Source organism: Cricetulus griseus, chromosome 4 (genome assembly GCF_003668045.3).
Source record: "Cricetulus griseus strain 17A/GY chromosome 4, alternate assembly CriGri-PICRH-1.0, whole genome shotgun sequence".
NCBI lineage: Eukaryota > Metazoa > Chordata > Mammalia > Rodentia > Cricetidae > Cricetulus > Cricetulus griseus.
In genome coordinates, this window is record NC_048597.1 from 172,898,353 (window position 1) to 172,915,998 (window position 17,646).

The 17,646-nt window shown below is 51.2% G+C and overlaps 1 protein-coding gene across 13 annotated transcripts in view; it reads left to right on the forward strand.

The window, feature by feature from the left end:
- Nucleotides 1-7,135: 7,135 nt before the first annotated feature.
- Tle3 (TLE family member 3, transcriptional corepressor) overlaps nt 7,136-17,646 on the forward strand; it is a 46,259-nt gene continuing 35,748 nt past the window's right edge. For 6 of the 13 annotated variants that reach the window (XM_027414824.2, XM_027414827.2, XM_027414825.2 and 3 more), the window contains exons 1-4: nt 7,136-8,213; nt 8,708-8,808; nt 9,272-9,335; nt 10,298-10,342. In XM_027414824.2, coding sequence (XP_027270625.1) covers nt 8,190-8,213; nt 8,708-8,808; nt 9,272-9,335; nt 10,298-10,342 — 234 coding nt within the window. In that variant the 5' untranslated portion in view covers nt 7,136-8,189. Of the gene's footprint in view, nt 8,214-8,707; nt 8,809-9,265; nt 9,336-10,297; nt 10,343-17,646 lie in introns of those variants that run through there. The other 7 variants (XM_027414826.2, XM_027414828.2, XM_027414829.2 and 4 more) reach the window with 2 other exon arrangements.

Below are 17,646 nucleotides of genomic sequence, written 5' to 3' on the forward strand. Positions count from 1 at the left end.
TCCCCATCTTCTCCCTGCCCCATTACCTTTTGAAGGCCCCAGAACTTCCCCAGAGCTCTCTTGGAAACCCTGACTGGTTTATGGGAAGAATCAGTTTCAGTACCCGAAGACCTAACTTCCACCATCATGTCTTCCCCACCATAAAGGAATAGACCCTTTGACTATAAGCCAAAAACAAACCCTCTCTGCCCTAAATTGCTTTGGTTATTTTGTCATAGCAACAGGAAAGGAACTAATACAGTATATGCAAGTTACCCAGCTTCATCGCTGTTAGGATTGGGATATATGACTTTTCTTGTTTTCTTGGCACTGGAGTATGCTTAGAAGCCTCCACTCACTACAGATATCAGCTATGGGCTAACAAAAAGGCTCACTGAATTAAGATGTTTGCAGCCAAGTCTGACTACCTGAATTTGATCCCTAGGACCCATGAAGTTAAGGAGAGAACTGACTCCCAAAAGGTGTCCTCTAACTTCACATGCACACTAACATAGACATGATGGGAGAGAATCAACAAATTAGTAACAGCAATAATAATAACAACAACAACAACAACAACAACAACAAACCAGATAACAGTGCACCCCTACTATCGAGTAGTGACAACAAAAAATGTCTCTGGATATTCCCTAATGTCCCCTAGAGGGCAAAATCACCCTCAGTTGAGAACTAGCAGGTAAGCACACTTTATCACTGTGTGTGCATGACAAACAAGCATTTGCAAATCCATTTAATAAAAGGACAGAAAGATGAGAGTACAATTAGAAGGGTAAAACAAAAAAGGCTGTGAGACAAACACCCTCTCCTCTCTCCTCCAACTCTAGCTCAGTCCCACCATTAAAGGGTATATGCACAGGGCCAGAGTTTTGCTCTAGCCTTCACCCAGGCTTGATGCAGCCCAGGAGCACCCTCCCTCTCCCCACCCCCACCTGCACTGACCTGGGTAATTCTTCTCCACCCTTGCTAAGATGGATGCGTTAATACCAGCAAACTATTTCTTAATCTCCTAAGCCTCAGCTTCGAATCTTTAAAAGGGAAAGAGAAACGGCACAAATCTCTTAATTAGGACGCCCAATCACTTCGATAAATATTTACCCGGTTCCAGCATGAGGCATGGAAACCCGGCGCCATTAGTCAATAGAGGTCAGCAAAGTGCACCTTGGGAACAGCAGGATGCAATTCAGCCAAGCTTGGGAGGAGGTGTGGGGAGAATGTTTCCAGTCTCAGGCTTCTGCTAAAGACAGGTGAACAAACACATTCCATCCCTCCTCTGTACACCTGCCCCCCACAAAGTCCCAGGTGGACATGATAGCCTATTTGTAAATCATCACCTGGTAGTCTGGTTGCCTTAGCTTTCTAGACAGAAGTAGTGGGGCCACCAAGCAGATCCAATATTGCAGGGCTCTCCAGAGAGTCCTCACCGGGCTGCCTTGCTATTATGTGGAACTCTACCCTCAGTCAACCAAGGCCACGGAACTTCACAGGCAGTTACTCCTACTGTCAACTCCAACTCAATACACAGTGTTATTTCCTGTGAAATTCTAACATCGAGGCTCTACGTGCAGCCTAGACTTAGAGATACCCAAGGCAAGGGCTTCTCTCACATTCTATTACATGCATATAGTAGGCTTTCAGTAAACTCTTGATGAGTCAGCCCCCAAATGTTATTCTTCCCATTTTATAGCTGTAGAAATGGAGAGTGCAGGAGTAGATCCCTCCTTTCCAAATTTAGCAGCCTCTGGGGACATCTTCCATTCGATGAGAAGACTCATAAGATGGGTGTAGGATGAAGACAAGGATTTTTGTTTATTTGTTTTTGAGAAGTCTGTGCTTAGCTTCCTTCCTCAGGACCAAATGACAGCCTCTAGGTGGTAAATGAAAGGCTATAGTGAAGGGAGACGACCTTGGAAGGCTGTGGGAGAGAGAAAGCTCCTCCTGGTCTCTGTCCTCTAGAACTTTTGCCTAAACTTCTGGGCTGAGTTTAAATCCCACCTTCCCAACCAATCCTCAGAGAAACCCTTTACACCACTCTCAACTGTGGTGCTACTCAGGTTTCTCTCTGCCTCTACCCATCCCCACCCCTTCAAAGGTTAGCTTCAAATTATCTCCCCTCCCATTCTTTCCTTCCTTCACTCACCCAACCTTTCCCTGATGGGCTCAGGAGCTGTAGGGATAGCCAAGGTTATCAAGGACTGGAAAAGAATGGAAATTCCAGAGTCAAGATATAGGTGTGCGTGCTTTGGGGCTTTCCTGGGGGCTCAGAGGAAGTCTGGTGCTCCTGATGGCTTTGGTCAGAACCATGCTTAACTTTGCTGTCCTCTGGTTGGAACACACACACACACACACACACACACACACACACACACACACACACACACACACACACAATGTTCCAGAAGCTGAATCCTCAGCAGTTGGCATGTCCTCATCGGGGCTACCATAGCTAACTGTTATTGATCACTTAATGTGCCAGGCCTACACCAAGTACCACTTGAATGGTCTCCATTGATCTCGGAAGCAATAATCCAAGGTGGACAGGACTGTTATCTTCACTCAACAGATGAGGAAATGGAGGCTTAGAAAGAGTCCACAAGTGCCCTAGAGTCACAGAACTTGACCCAGCTAGAGAGTTGAAAGAGAGTTTAAGAGACCGTGGGAAGTCCCTTCACCAATAGGAGCCTCAGCCCTCTTTCCTGAAGTGGCCCTGACACATAGGGCAAGTGTAGTTAAGTTGTGGACTCTGGAGCTCAGTTGCTTGGATTCAAGTCCATCAACCACCACAGTGACCTTGAGTAAGTCATTGTACCAGAGAGTAGTATCAATTGCCCATCTGCTCGGTGGGAGTGCCATCAGTGGCACTGCCCTCATTCTTTGGGTGAGGATTAAATTTGTTAATATTTGCCCAGCGCTTAGAATGGAATCTGGTGCAGAGTAAGCACTGGGTTAAGTTTGTTAAACAAATACAAATTCCCCTTCTTCTGGCTTCATGGTGAGGTGCTGCCTTGTGCAGGAAGATCTGGGATTACTGATGGATGGGGGTGGGGTGGGAAAGGGGGGCAGACTTGCTTAGCCCTGAACATAAATAATGAGGGAACCACAGAATCAACCAAAGGGCCTGGGTCAGCGTGATGCGGGAGAACTCTCTCCTCTTTGGCCAGCTCAGACAGAGGCTTCCAAAAAAAAAAAAAATCAATGCCAGTAGCTGACGGGGCTTGGGGATGACAGGAGGGGAGGTTTCCAACCCCACCCCAGGCCTTGAGACCAGTTCCTCAAAGGGCAGGCCACAGTCTGGTGGCTGGCCAGAGGCAGTTCCCTTAATTCCGGAGAAAAACATACAACACTCATCTAAGGTGTTTCGGATTTATTTTTAAGGAACCAGAGAAGCATCACTGTCCCCCACCCCAAGTTCCCACAGTCATCCTACAACCTAAATGAGGAGTTGCGGGGGAGGGGCTCCGTTGCTTCAGATCCATCCCGGGCTTTCCATCTCACCATGTGCTTTTTTTTTTTTTTAAATGTGCCAGGAATTCCTCTCCCACGTGGGGTGGACTCCGAGGTACTCAATTAAGCAGCCAATGAAAAGTCAGCTCTCCGGTAGCAAATGACCCTGACACTTCTTGTAACATAAACAGTTGAAACGCTTCCAATTAGAACTGGAGACAGAGCTGTTTGAAGTCTTTTTCTTCAGTCCCCTCCTTTTAAAATTAATTGTCAAGCGCTTCGGACAGGGTGCTGTATGTATCTATCTCTAGCATAAAATAAGCATTTTTCCTTTTCTTACAAAATTTGTGGGGTGGCATGGGGGTGAGGGTTCTGAGCAGTGGCAGGCTTCGAACTTGAGGGACCCGAATCTGGTTTCCGAGTACCCTGCTCCGGGTCCTGGTAGCAGAGAAAGGGTTGGGAGTCTAGGTGAAGGAGCGAACAGGGAGCCAGAGGCTCCACCTCCAGACCTCCAGAGAGTGCTAGAATGAATAAGCGAATGTCTTTCAGCTAATGATCATATGAATTCGTCTTGCTAAAAGATGTTTCTGAGTTTGGCCGTGGATCTGACTGTCCTGGATTCCAATTCTGAACTCTCTGCTTAGCTTGGGCCCATTACTAAGCTCTGTTTGTGTGTTTGTTTTCATCCTCTCTTTTCTAAATCCTATGAGACTGGCCATCAGCCAGGCCTTGGGAGTGAAGTGAGGACGAAGTGGGTAACCATGGCCTGCTTTGTACCTATTAAACGCTCAAGGGCTGTCCTTTCTCACTGTGGGGCGCGCCGCTGCAGTTCGGCTCTGCCGTGGGGGCGGCGCTGTGCAAAACCGCATCCATCACACTCATCCTCCGTGCCGCAGGCCGGGTGCTGGCGCCTGGGTTCACACGAGAACTCAATGTGGAGGTTGCCTTGCACCAGCTCACGCTGACTCGTGGAGTCCTTGGGAGCACCACTGCCCGGCAGGAGACACAGAGACTGGAGACAGAGCTGCAGTGCTTTTCTGTACACAGTCCGCATAGACTCGACCTGGGAGCCCAGGGCCTCCGTGACCGCCAGCGGGAGGGCGCCGTCGGAGCCAGTCCTGAGGGAGACCGAGGAGAAGGAGGCAGAGCTAGGCGCCTTGGCCCTGGCATCTTGAAGGCATTGTGTTTAATAAATCTGGGCGACAAGCACACCCTCTATCTCCCCCCTCTCTTCTCGGCTCCCAAATCAAGACCTGCTGTAGGACCCCCAGTTTAAGGGGTCTTAAAACCTCTGTACTTTGATTAGCAGCTTCAAAGAGATCCCTTTAAAGTTCTCCTTTCTCCCTAACCCTATATCTCCTCCCCCTTGACACCCCTCCTCCACCATTCCTAGGACCAGGACAACAAAACACTAAAATGCAAGTTTAAAGGGGGGCGGTGGAGAGGGAGAGTCTCAGACTTCCTCCTCAACGCGGTCCATAGAAATTACCTATTTCAGACGTGCGCACGAGTCGGAGCATCGTGGAGTTTGGGTTTTGATTTTCTTTCTTTTTTCTTTCTTTTTTCTTTCCTTTTTCTTCTTGTTCTTTTTTTTTTTTTACAGGGTTTGTGTGTGTTTTTACCTTTTATTATTTAAATTGATACGTTTCATTACTAGGGAGAAAAATAAAATATTCCTTTGATACACAAAATCAAATTGATATTTAGCCTCTGCTTACTTTTTTATGCATGGCTCCTTTATACCACATGGTAGTGACAGATTGTTTGAGCTGGAAGGAAAAGCCATTCAAAGCTAATTAAGCAGCCATTCCAAGCACTATTTGCAAGCGGGAGGCTCAGAAGCCTCGGCATTTGTCAGCGCTCCCCCACCCCGCGTGGTTTTGATTGACAGCTCTGGCCAAGGACTGACAGCTCTCGGCATCTCCACCAATCAATAGTCGAGAGGCTCTTTGCTTGTCTATGATTGGTCTCTAGGCTTGCTCTGAGGCGTGGCCGGCGATCCCCACGTGGGGGCTGAAGAGAGAAAGGGGCGGGCCGGGTAGGAAGCGGGTGCGCCCACCCGTGACGTAAGGGGGAGGGCAAAGAAGGGGGAGGGGAGAGGGAAGCTCAAAAGAGGAGCCATTTTGAGACTAATGGATGCTGCGGCCAGATGCTCGCATCTGTCGAGCTGGGCTTCTCCCTGCCCCCTCCTCTTTTCGGTGCGAGGCGAACACGATTTATGTTTTTATTTAGGAGAATAAATAAATGAAGAGGAGAGCGCGGTCGCGGCCGCCGGCCGGAGCGGGTTCTGGGAGGCTCCATCTCGGGGCGGCTGCTCACGTGGAGGTCCCCGCGCGCTCCCAGCTCCTCATTAAGATGCAAACGCGAACCTCGGGGTCCTAATGAGGGGAAAATATAGATTCCGGGGGCGCGCGGCCGGCTCGCGCGCGCCCGCGGCGGGTCCGGAGTGCGTGCTTGCGTGCGTGCTTGGTGGGAAAGCAGAGAGGGACCCGGGGACAACTGGGCGGCCCACTTGGTGGTGGCTGTCCGAGGCCCGCGGACCCAGGGTGGGCAATATGCCCCGAGGTGACCCCTGTCTGCTAGCAAATGGGCCCCAGAGTCGAATGTCAGCGCCCCCTTGGGCGTCAAGGCTGGTGACCATGGACGCTCCAGGCTCGCAGTCGCTGTTCCACGGGTGACTGCCGATGCATATGGTACGGGCCGGCCAGCAGGCCAAGAAACCGGGTCGGAGCTCTGTGTCGCAGCCAGGAGGGCCCCAACTTCAAGCATGCCCTACACCACCTCGGGCCCTGAGCGAATCTGATGAGTCCGCCTTGACAAGGCTGCAGCCAGAACATAGCTGTCCCCAAAGGGCAAGAACCCCAAACAGGGCCAGCCACACTACTGAGCCTGTTGTCCGCAGACAGCCGGGCCCTTCCATCTGCGCTGCCCGCCAAGCCAGAGTTCTCAGACGTCCCCCTCGGCGGCAGCCGCCGCGCATCAGAGGCGCTGTTTATTTGGCTTTCTGAAAAGAAGGGCGAATGAACAAAGGAGGAAAGCGGGGCGCCCAAGGGTAGGAAAGGGGACAGAAACGGATAAAAGAAAGAGACACTCAGTTTGGGGAACAGTCTTAGAGGTCGGAGGTAACTTTGGGAGCCAGCATTTTATCGGTCCTAAATCTTCTGAAGTGAAAACATTAAACTGACAAAGTGATTCTGTTTGTTTTATAGTATCTAATTGGGCTGCTTTGCAGCCCTAATGAGATTAGAGGGGGGCAATCGTTCGCCGCCTTTACAGAATCAACTGATCCATTACTACCAGCCACAGGTTTTGAGGATTGTACAGCTTGTCCTTTTTTTTTCTTTTGTTGTTATTCGTTTTCTCTTCCTCCCCTCCCGCCAAATAATTATTTGCTAGTAGATCGTGGGAAAAAAGAAAAAAAAACCTAGTAGCCCAGCACCATAATATATATCTATTTATTATATGTCTTTCGGTTAATTCCTGATGTGAGGAGCGCTGTTTTTCACTCCCAAGCGAAAGTCACCAGCGGGTAGGGCCTGATTGCTACTTTTCATGCATAGTTTTAGACACAAGAGGGCATTGTGACGTCGCGCCCAGCGGCGCCCAGTCGCAGTCCGAGTCCCGTGGCCCCACGTGGGAGCCTAGCGCTCCCATTGGCCGACGCTAGGTGAAGCCGCCACATTATTTTGTTACTTTTCAGTCCCTATTTGGAACTGCTCTCGCGGCAGTTCAGACCTCGTGCTCGGCCCCCTTCGCCTGTCTGTGTGTGGTATCCGCAGGTCCGAGCCACTTTGTGTGTGTGTGTGTGTGTGTGTGCGTGTGTGTGTGTGTGTGTTGAGTGCGTGTGTTTTGGGGGTTTGTCGGGGCGCGGAGAGGAGAGCTAGGCTGGGAGGAAGCAAAGAAGCCGCAGAGCTCCCGGGCTCTCCCCCTCCGTGCTCTCCAGCCTGCGCGCTCCGAGGCGGCAGGGACGCCGATCGCTTTTCGCCAGGGACGCTGACGCTCTACTTGGGAGCAGAGAGGACCCCTTCGCCGAGGCTTCTCACGCCCGCTGGAGTTAGGATGCCAGGGCCCATGATTTGCACCGACTGAGCCTGGAGTTCTTCCTCGGTCCTGGGAAGGGTTGGCGGCGGCGAAGGGAGCAGAAGGAGCAGCAGGCTCTCCTCTCCGAGGGGGGGCGTCGAAGCGCCCTCTCTGGGCTCCAGCCCTCACCCTCGGTCCTCAAGCCGTCCCCTCGGTGGCCTGCCTCCTTTCTCTTCTCGCTGCGAGTTCCGGGCCCGGCCACCTCTGGGACCCGACCCGCGCGCCCCGGATGCTCTGGGCTGCCCAGACGCGCCCCCTTCCAGCCTCATCGTGCTGAGTGACCCGCGAAGGGACAGGAGGACCCCCCCACCCTCGGCCTCGGGATCCCGCACTGGAGCCACCAGGGAGCCGAGGATGTCCGCACAGCCCCGGCTTCTGACACTGTCCAAGCAGCCGGGGGAAGGTGGCCGGCCGAAGCCGGCCGAGCCCTAGGCGCACAAAGCGCGAGCCCGCCGACGACTTTGCCGCTTGCTCCGCCGCTCTTTGTCTGCACTTGGGGCGCACGCCCGACTCTGGGATTTCGCTGCGAGAGCGGGCTGGGGGGGCCGGGGGCGAGCTCTCGGTTCCCCGGCCGCCCCCCGCTCGGGCTCGCCTCCCCCCTCCCCCGCACATCCCCGGCTCGGGCTCTCGGCGCTTCCAAGCTCTCGGAATCGCGACCCCTCCCTGCCATGTATCCGCAAGGCAGACATCCGGTGAGTAATTGCAACTAGGCTTATTTAAGCATCTATCATGGCAGGGTAAACGAGGCAGTTTATCTAGCACCTCCATTTTGCTTGTTGCTACCTTTATGGTGCGCGCGAGTGTGTGCGCTCACACAAAGGGGCTTTGGTGGGGGGGGCGCAGTGGAGAGCCAAGGGTAATTGCGTTCGAGTGGCCGGGGGCGGCCTGCCTTGGTGGGGGCACTCTGGCTCCTTCGCTAGGCCCCTCTCCCAAGTCTTCCAAGTCGCCCCCCGCGGCACTTGGCCATGGGAACCCTCCTAGCTTTGGGGATGGTCGGGGCGCCCCCTTTCCGGTCCCTTCGGGAGAGCGGAGAAAAACTTGCTGGGAAGGTTTTGGCCAAAGGGGTGGTGGCCTTGCCAGTGGCGCCCGGTAGGAAGGAACTAGGGTCCTAGCGGAGGCAAGGGGCTTCGTGGAGCCCGTCTGATGTGCCCACTCCTCTCCCCTGTGTCGTCCTCGTGGGCTCCAGGCTCCCCATCAACCCGGGCAGCCGGGATTTAAATTCACTGTGGCCGAGTCCTGTGACAGGATCAAAGACGAATTCCAGTTCCTGCAAGCTCAGTATCACAGGTAAGGTGGGCGGGGGGTGGCCCCGGGCTGGCGAGGAGGGCGGCTGCGCACGCTGCTGATGCCCCCCGCGGGGACAGAGGGGACTCCGACCCCCGGCTGCGGGGCGGCGGGGCCTCCGCCTTTTGTTTTCCCTCTCGGTGCGCGCCGCCTTAACCCTTTGCGTTCCGCGGTCGCCCAGCTCCCGAAATCTCACCCGGTGGGGGGTCGGGGTCTTGTGCAGGCCTAAAGGCCCGCCCCCGCGTGGCCACGATGCGTCCCCTCGCAGATCAAGGGAACTTTGGAGTTGGTACATCCTGGCTCGGGGTGGCGAATGGCCACCCCCACTGGCCAGAGGATGCTGGATAATGGGGGTGCTCAGGGTGCTGGGGAAATGGAGAGAAGAGGCTCTCCGAGGCCCTGGGATTTGGGTCTCTGAGGAGGCCGTGTACGTGCCAGGCCTGAGCGCCTCCTCCTGCCCTCACAGCCTCAAAGTGGAGTACGACAAGCTGGCGAACGAGAAGACGGAGATGCAGCGCCATTATGTGATGGTGAGAGGCAGCCCGCAGCAGGGCGGAGGGAGGGCAGGGCAGGGCACCCAGGCTATGGGTTCAGCTGGGACGGTCGCAGGCCTGAGCCTGGCGCAGCTTCAGGACAGACCCCTGGAGGGATCCCTTCATTAGCTTCCTGTTCCCTGCCACTTGAAGGAGGGCTGGTGAGAGTAGGGGCCGAAAGAGAAACAAACCCGCATTCCAGGCCACCTTTGTAAAGAGCTTTTCATTTGTGTTTTTAAGATTTCCCCGGGGGCTGGTTGCCTTAAACTGCTTAGTAACATGAAGTTGGTTGAGCCGGTGTCAGAGTTGTATAAAAATCCCTCCTGGAGTCCTCCTGGGAGTGTTCGGAAACTTTTCTGTTTGGCAGCTGGGATCTAGCCAGAATGGGACAGAAGGGCCTGCCTTCCCCAGAGTTTTTCCAAACTGAGGAGCCTTTTAAAGCTCTCTGCCTCCATGTCGTCTCCTCGAGGATTTCCTCAGCTGGGAGTCTGGACCTCCTCTAGCTAGACCATGTTTTAACTTAGTGTCTTCCTTCAAGTTGACATCGTCCTTTTGGGAGTGGGCATGGGAGCCACTTAAGTGCAGGCCACAGCAGCCTTTCCACATAAGAGACCTTCCACCTAGTGCTAAATAACTCTCAGAGGACAAGAGGAGGCGGTGTACAGCTTTCCCTGTAGAGCGCACCTTGTATAAACAGCATGTATGGCACATGGGTACTTGTGGGAGGTGAGGCCCAGCTCTTCTTACTATTGTGTGTAATGTTCTCTTGAGTGGAGAGGAGCACTTGGCCACTTCCTGGTATCAGCTTTTAAACCTCCATAGGCTGTCTTTGTGGGTGGACTTCAGCTTCTTTGGACCCAGTGAATGGTTTGACCAAAGCCTGGGGGAAGGGAAGATGAAAATGAACAGTTGTCCCTGTTTTGCCTGCTAATGGCATTTTTTTTATTTTAAATTTGTAGTACTATGAGATGTCCTATGGCTTGAATATTGAAATGCACAAACAGGTATGTGCTTTTTCTTTTAATTAATATATATATATATATATATATATATATATATATATACTTAAAATATGTTGTTGGGGGGCGGGTCCTGATTTGAAATGGGCCTGGTTCTTCTGGTCTTCCCACTTGGCCATTAAGAGTGAATGTTCAGGGGATGCCTGCTTCGAGTGCTTCGCTGTTCCTTGGTTATGTTGAGTTGTTAGCATTTGTTCTTGTGAACTTAGGCCTGGTCTGGGATCTGGGTAGATAAAGGACCAAAGACCTGAGGGAAAGTTGCAATGTAGGTACCCCAGGATCTGAGCTACCCACTCCTGGAGTTGACTGACTGCTTTTATCTGTTTTGAGAATGTAAAATTCTCAAAAAGGAAATGCAGGTGGGGTTCCTTCTTCTCCCCTTTGCTTTTCTTTCTTTTTCTTGAAGAAAAAAGAAAAAACAAAAAACGTGATGTACTACCTTGATAAGATTACACTTCAAGGGCCTTAAAAGCCAGGCTGAGCTGTCGAAATGTAAGGGAATGAAGCCACTAACGGCCTAAAAAAACCTTAAAGCCAGAGTGAAATGCAATCCTCGTGCCTTGCATTTAGGAGGGAGTTTCTCAACTCTTCATTTGAAGGCAGCTATGTTCCCATTTCATAGGAGGAAGCTGAAACCCTGGGGTGAAGTAGCTGGCCCAGGGGCCAGCCTCGCCAGGCCTTTTGAGACGGCTGGCAGTTGAGCTTTGTAATCCAGAAGTCAAACCAGTTTAGCTAGTGTGGTATCCTTTGATGGATATGTAAACTACCCCACATTGTCACCCTTCTAATAACAGTATACCTCAAACCCAGCAAATAGAAACACCCTTTATCTCAGTGCATATCAGTAGCTAGTCCTGAGCTAGGCCAGGCTGTGGGAGAGGCCTGTTTGTCTATTTGTGTTCCGAGGAGAGGCTGCCTATAATTTGGCTTGGCGGACGATTAGCATCGACTTGGCACGTATAAATGGTGCAGGCTGGTTGTTCTTTTTAACAATTGGTGTTCTTGAAATCTCAGAAGGCTGTTGACTCATTCTAGCCTTTGGTGACCGTGACTTGAATGGATTTTCTGCTCTAAATTAACAGTCATTTACAAGGTTTAAATTTTGCTCTTTAAAGGGGGCAGGACCCAGGGCAGGTGAGAAGGGCAGGTGACCCTGAGGGGAAGTGTGCAGATTTCTGCCCGCTCCAGTGGCTTCCTATGGAGCCCTTTGAATCTAGTTTCCTTTCCCCTCCTGTAGGGAGCCCTGCTGTTGGGGGTGAAGGGTAGCCAGAAAGGGGCCAGCATTTAGTGAGCAATGTGGGAAGCCAGCTGTGGTTTTCTGAGGAATTGGTTCCCTAGGCATGCACACATGGACGCTACCACATTTTCACTTCTTGGGCCACAGAAATAATAAACAGACACTGCTTTATATGTAAAGAAGGTTCTTCTGGGGAAGATAGACCAGAAATGGGTTCTGCCTCATTCTAGGCAGAACTGGCCCAGGCTTGACTGGTTTAGGAAGAATGTATGAAATAGAACTGGGGTCTCAGGTGTTTTAAGAACTTTGAGGTGTTATGCAAGGTACCACTTCCTCCCTTTCTCCAGTCCTCCCCTTCCTCTGTGAATAGTATCTTGGGCGTGTTTTAAAGAGGGTAATTGCACCCAGGTTTAAAATTTATAGCAGTAGTTGTTGTTGTAAGAGCTTCTAATTAAGGTGTAATATGTCCTTGCATGTTGAGGTCTGCATGGGTGGTGTTGCCCGTGTCTGAGTGGATGGCTGTTGGGTACAAAGAAGTCACCTTGGCTGACAGAGCATAGCTGTTCTGAGCCCAGGGGATGCTATGAACCCAGAAGAGTTAAGTGTCTCTATGCTCTTGTGTGTGTGTGTGTGTGTTGGGGGGGGTTGTCTGGCTTGTGTACAGAGCAGCTGTGTTCATCTAGGATTTCTGGCCATTCCCCATACAGGGTTCTAAGATGGGAAAATGCCTGAGATCTGGCCTCATTGTCTTCATTAATCCTCTCAGTGGTGGATAGAGGCATCTTTGCCCTCTTTTTATAGGTAGGGAAACCAAGGCATCAAGGAAGCCAACATGGCAAGAGCTAGAGCTCATTTCAGAGCCTCTGGGTTCTGCAGCTGGGCCCTTTGCTCCTGGTGCCTTACCTTTGCCTTCCAGCGCCTTCCCAGCATGAATGCATGCCGAGAAGTCTCTGGGTTGAGTGAACTCATCCTGTGGCTGTGTAGGAACAAAGAGGCAAAGAGGTGGAGAAACCCTGACTGAGAAAGGAGAAACGCAATACAGCCCTGACCTAATGGCGCTCTGGCCACTCCCTAGGCTTGCAGGGTTCTGTAGAAGAAAACTCTGCCACTAATTGTAGTGTGAGTCTTGGGTGCATTTGGCGATGGTGGTTAGGCCTGAGCAAACAAGTTTATCAGCTGACCTGTTTAGCGGTTGACTGGTGTTTTATCTGCACACACAATCAAGTGACTTGAGTGCCTGAATTATTCATGCAGTGTCCTGCCCTCTAGACTTGACTGTGTGATTACATCTGCCTGGAACAAACAGGCTGGATTCTTCATCTTTAAGCCAGTGGGGGTGGGGACTGTATGTACTTTTATATAATAGATGGTCTACAGAGCTAGCACCTTGGGAAAGTCTGTCTGGCCATCCTCAGCCTGCACATGTGCACGAGCACATTTCTCTCTCTCTCTCCCTCCCCCCTCTCTCTGTCTCTCTCTTCACCGCCACCACATATTTTTTCAAAAGCTCTTCTTCACTGGCTCCATGGGAAGTGCCAATTAGCTGAGAACCTTGCGTTCTGCCAGATGGTCCCGAGTATTGACAGAGGGCAGATGATGAGGTATGTCCAGCCCGTTTTTTTAATTTTACTGAGAGGTTAAACTCACTGTAGCTCTGTCCCTGGCTGTTTCTCTGTCGTTCCCCCCTCTCTTTTTCAAGCTGTCAAATCCCAGAGAGGTAATAAATGGGGTCCTCCTACTCTTTTTGCCTGCCTCCTTCCCTAATTATTGTAAAGCAAAGATTACAGAATCACAGGCCTGGCCTGGGACTTCAAGAGGTCACCACCTCCCCCAGGCTCCTGCTTCCAGGCAGGGCGTCAAAGATGATTCAGCAAGGGCCAGGGAAGCGATGATGGCTGACCATCTCATCAGTTCCCATCTTGTTCCTGCAGCGCCTTTCCAGTGTCAGCAGCAAATGACAAAGCCAGCTTAGAAACAGACTCCAGAGTAACTGTCATGCAGTGGCTTTGGGACATGGTGCTAGGGGAAGCCAGCAGGCTGGCCTTTCCCCCTCTGTTGGTGAGCACTGATGTTTGGCAAACCGACTTGAGGCGTTTTGATTTGGGGGCAGCATCATGCCAATTCTAGACAGTCACTGTTTCCAGTAACCCAGTAAATTCCAGAGCTCCAGAGCTGGAGAACCCTTTGACTTCTTATCCAAACCTTTAAAGTCATGGATGTGGAAACAGGGGCCCAGAGACTGGAGCCAATATACCCAGACTTCTGCAGTTACAGGTGATGATAATGATGCTACTGAAGACTTTCCTTCCTACCCCTTGACTCTTCTGTAGCAAGTCTCATGGTAACTCATAGCATGCTGTGTCTTTAATTACCTCCGCTTATTCCATGCTATTATCCAGCCAGGTTCAGGCTGCAAACTTGTACCAAAGTCCAAAGTATCCCATTTGGGGTTGTATAACCTTGTCAGCTGAACCCTCTGTGTTCACAGTCCCATCTCCATTCGCCAGCTATTTGCACAACTAATGATTTGACGTGTTTGGTAATAACACAGAGAACAGGTTCACAGATGAGGTGAGGGTGGTAAAACCCATGACTGTTGTATCCTGGCCACAAGGTGGCCATCTACACAGGGCTGAAAAGGGCTGAAGACCTTCAGGTAAAGTAGTTCAAGGGGCTGTGTGGCCAGAGAACCATCAAGCCATGGGGTTTTCTGGAAAGACGCTACCAAAGAGTTGACAGAGCTTGCTGCAGCACTGATGCACGGGCAGTGCTTGTTTGTTTGGCATCTGGGTTGAGCTATGAAATTCACTTCTTTACTGGGAACTCCTTCATTCACCTTAGCTGCCTTTTTGGCTCCTCCCTGGAAATATGGGGGTTGTGTGATCTCCCCAGAAGGGTACCATCTGTGTTCTACCTTGGGAATTACTGAGCCGGAAGCTCCTTTTACTTTGTCCCATCCAGCTAGAGGGTGACTTAACCCTCAAGGCTGCCTCTCATCTCAAGCTTCTCTGGACCCCTTGTCTGTAGTAGATGGTAGAACTGTGCAGAGTAAAGCTTTCTGTACTTCTCAGGGGCTTTTCCTTCTTGTGCATTTGACCATTGAGAAGACTCTAGAACTAGATAAAGACAAGCCTGCTGGGAACCCTGCTCCCAGTTCTACTATTCCATAAGCTCCCCTGAAGCAGGAGTGGGGTAGTGGCCAAGAGTTCCTCCTCCTCCTCATTGCCCTCTTTGGAGTCCTCTCTCCACCCAGGAAAGGGTCGCCTTTCCTGAGGCCCTCAATTCCATATTGTTGCAGGAGAGAGTTAGCCAAGGAATAAATTCCCTTTCCACATAGGAAAATGTTTTTCTGTATCATTGTACAAAATGCTGGGACATCAGGAGATGGTAAACAACTCTCAGCAGGGCTCTCCCCTGTGATCCAGTGCAACACAATGTGAACCTTATTTCATTTCGGAGCTATGGAGGACACCCCTTTGCCAAGCACACACAGCGTGTAATAGGTGCTCAGTAAACACGTGGGGTTTCCTTCCTCAGGTTGTGGGCGGGTGGGTGGACCTGTACTGCATAGAGCCCTGGGAAGGAAGTGGGGGGTTGTAATTGTGGGCTGTCTGCAGGCTGCTTTCTCTGTGGTTCAGCACACCGTCTCCTCATCAGCAAAATGAGAGAGTTGGATTCATTCCCAAAACGGTCATTAGGGGTCTGGAATGTGCTTGGGTGTGGGCCGGGCTTGGTTACACAGACGAATAAGACACCATTCCCTCCGCTGGGGCATCAGGCCTCTAAATAAGTAATTGCGATGCGGTGAGGTAAGCGCTAATGTGGCCTCTGCGACACACTTGCTTCACTCTTCCTGGGAAAGCGGAGATGAGATGGGTCAGAGAGGATGTCCCTGCAGAAGGTCTGTTACTTGAGTGGCCTTAAAAGGAGGGTGGGAGGGGAGTTGTTAAAGGCAGAAGCCGGCAGCCAGAGCTCCTCCCAGGTGACAGCAGCTCCTGGGATGTCAGTGAAGTACATTCAGGAAGCCACAGTCAGGAAGAATGGATTGGGGGAGGGCAGGGACCGCACTTGTGAAGTGAGGTGAGGTGGTGACATTTCGCAGCACTGCATTATCCAAAGGCCTCTCCACCCTCACATTCACCACGACTCAGTGGCTCCCTCCGTCCCCATATGGCTCTCCAGGGCTGGCTCCAGTCCATCTGGCATGAGGTGGGGGTGGGGGATGCTCCGGGCGTCTGTGGCCTCCCCCTGTCTGCTTCCCCACCATCATGCTCTGGTTTGAACTCTATTCCCCAAAGTGGCATTGTCTCCTTTCTCATACTGGTAATTCTGTAATGACTGGGTATGACCTGCCCCTCCCCCATATTTAATTCTCATCAGCCCGGCTCTCCACTTTGCTATTAATGATAGCAGCCAGCAAAATAGCTTTCAACATGCCATTGACAGTCTGGCTTAAGAGCGCTCTTGAAGTAGTGCTAGACAGCTGAAAGCACCCATAATTGTGTACCAGAGTGAGAACTGCATGCTCAAGGGCCTTGTTTTTATATGCTTAAAGGGACAATATCTTGTTTTCAACAAATGCTCTCTGAGACACATCCAAGATGCTTTCTTCCTTTCTCCTGTACCTCTCCTCCTCTTGGCTCCTTCTCTTTCTCTGGCCTTTCAGTATAAAGACTCCCTTCCTGTTGGGGCTAAGAGAACTTAGAGGAATAACCTGCCCTGAGAGCAGTGAAGGATGTATATCCATTGGGCTTGTTTAAGGCATCATCTACTTAGACCCAAAACTGCAGGTCAGCCTTTTCCTGCTGACACCAGGGCCTCAAGTTTCTCAAGGAGGGCGCAAGAGGGGTGTCTTGGTTCTGGTTGGCATAGTGTTTTCAAGTCCTTTTGTTTGCTGGGCATGTTGAATGACAGTCTGAGGCTAGGGGGTTCAGGCTACTGAGCTATGAGTGAGTATAGAAGCTACCATGCCTGGATGTGGAGAACAGGTCAGTCTGTTGGAGCCAGACTGGGTGCTAAGACCCCCTGCCTGGTTAGATTTCAGGAGGCCCTTCCTTCTGAAGAGCTTTTGGGTCTAAGACTCATGTCTGGAAACCAGGAGGGTGGGTAGTGTGGGGCTGGTATTCTTAATTAAAAGACTGCACCAAGTTTGGGGAGAACCAGAAGAGATCTCTGGAAACTCTAGAGATTTACTGGACAACAGAGACACCTTCCCCCCTTTCTCTTCAGTGGTGAAGTGAGAACAGAATGCCTCACTATGGGAGGGATAGGGGTGAGGTCAGAGAGGCAGGGACACCTTGTCAGTACCTGGAGTTTAGCTATAGGTGGTCCTCATGTCTCTCTCCCTAGCTAAGTTCTCCCAGCAAAAGGTAGGAGCGTGGGTCCCTTTCCTTTACCCACTCTTTTTTGTTTTTTTTTTTTTTAATTAACTTATGTGCATTGGTGTGAGGGTGTCAGATCCCCTGGCGCTGGAATTATGGACAGTTGTGAGCTGCCATGTGGATGCTGGGAATTGAACCTGGGTCCTCTGGAAGAGCAGCCAGTGCTCTTCACCACCGAGCCATCTCTCCAGCTCCTCCTCTACCCACTCTTGAGTGACAATCCAAAGTTCTGAGACAGCTACTACATCTTTTCGTATGGACACAAAAACTGGTGATCTTGCAAATGTCATAGATGAGAGTAATGTAGCCACTTCAGACTCTGGCAGTGCCTGATTGCAAAGCAGATGAGGCATTTTCATCTGAAATAGTGGGCCATTTGCTTCTGGAGCAAGAGTATCAGATACTTGTAGACCTGGGTGTGAAGGGGTGGGAGTGTGGAGCAATAGGACTGAGGGACAGGGTTGTTTAGTGTTGACTGAGCCTTGATGCCTGCCTGGTAGTGAGGGGTAGATGCTGCTGCAGTCTAGGGATTCTCTGGATGGCTATGGTTCTCTTTCATCTTCCCAGTGCTGAACATCCAGTCTTCTCAGGTTTCTAAGGCCTGTGGGCTCTAAAGGTTGTGGTTGTAAAAGGGGTGGTTAGTGCCCTGCACCTTGATTGGAAAGTATTTT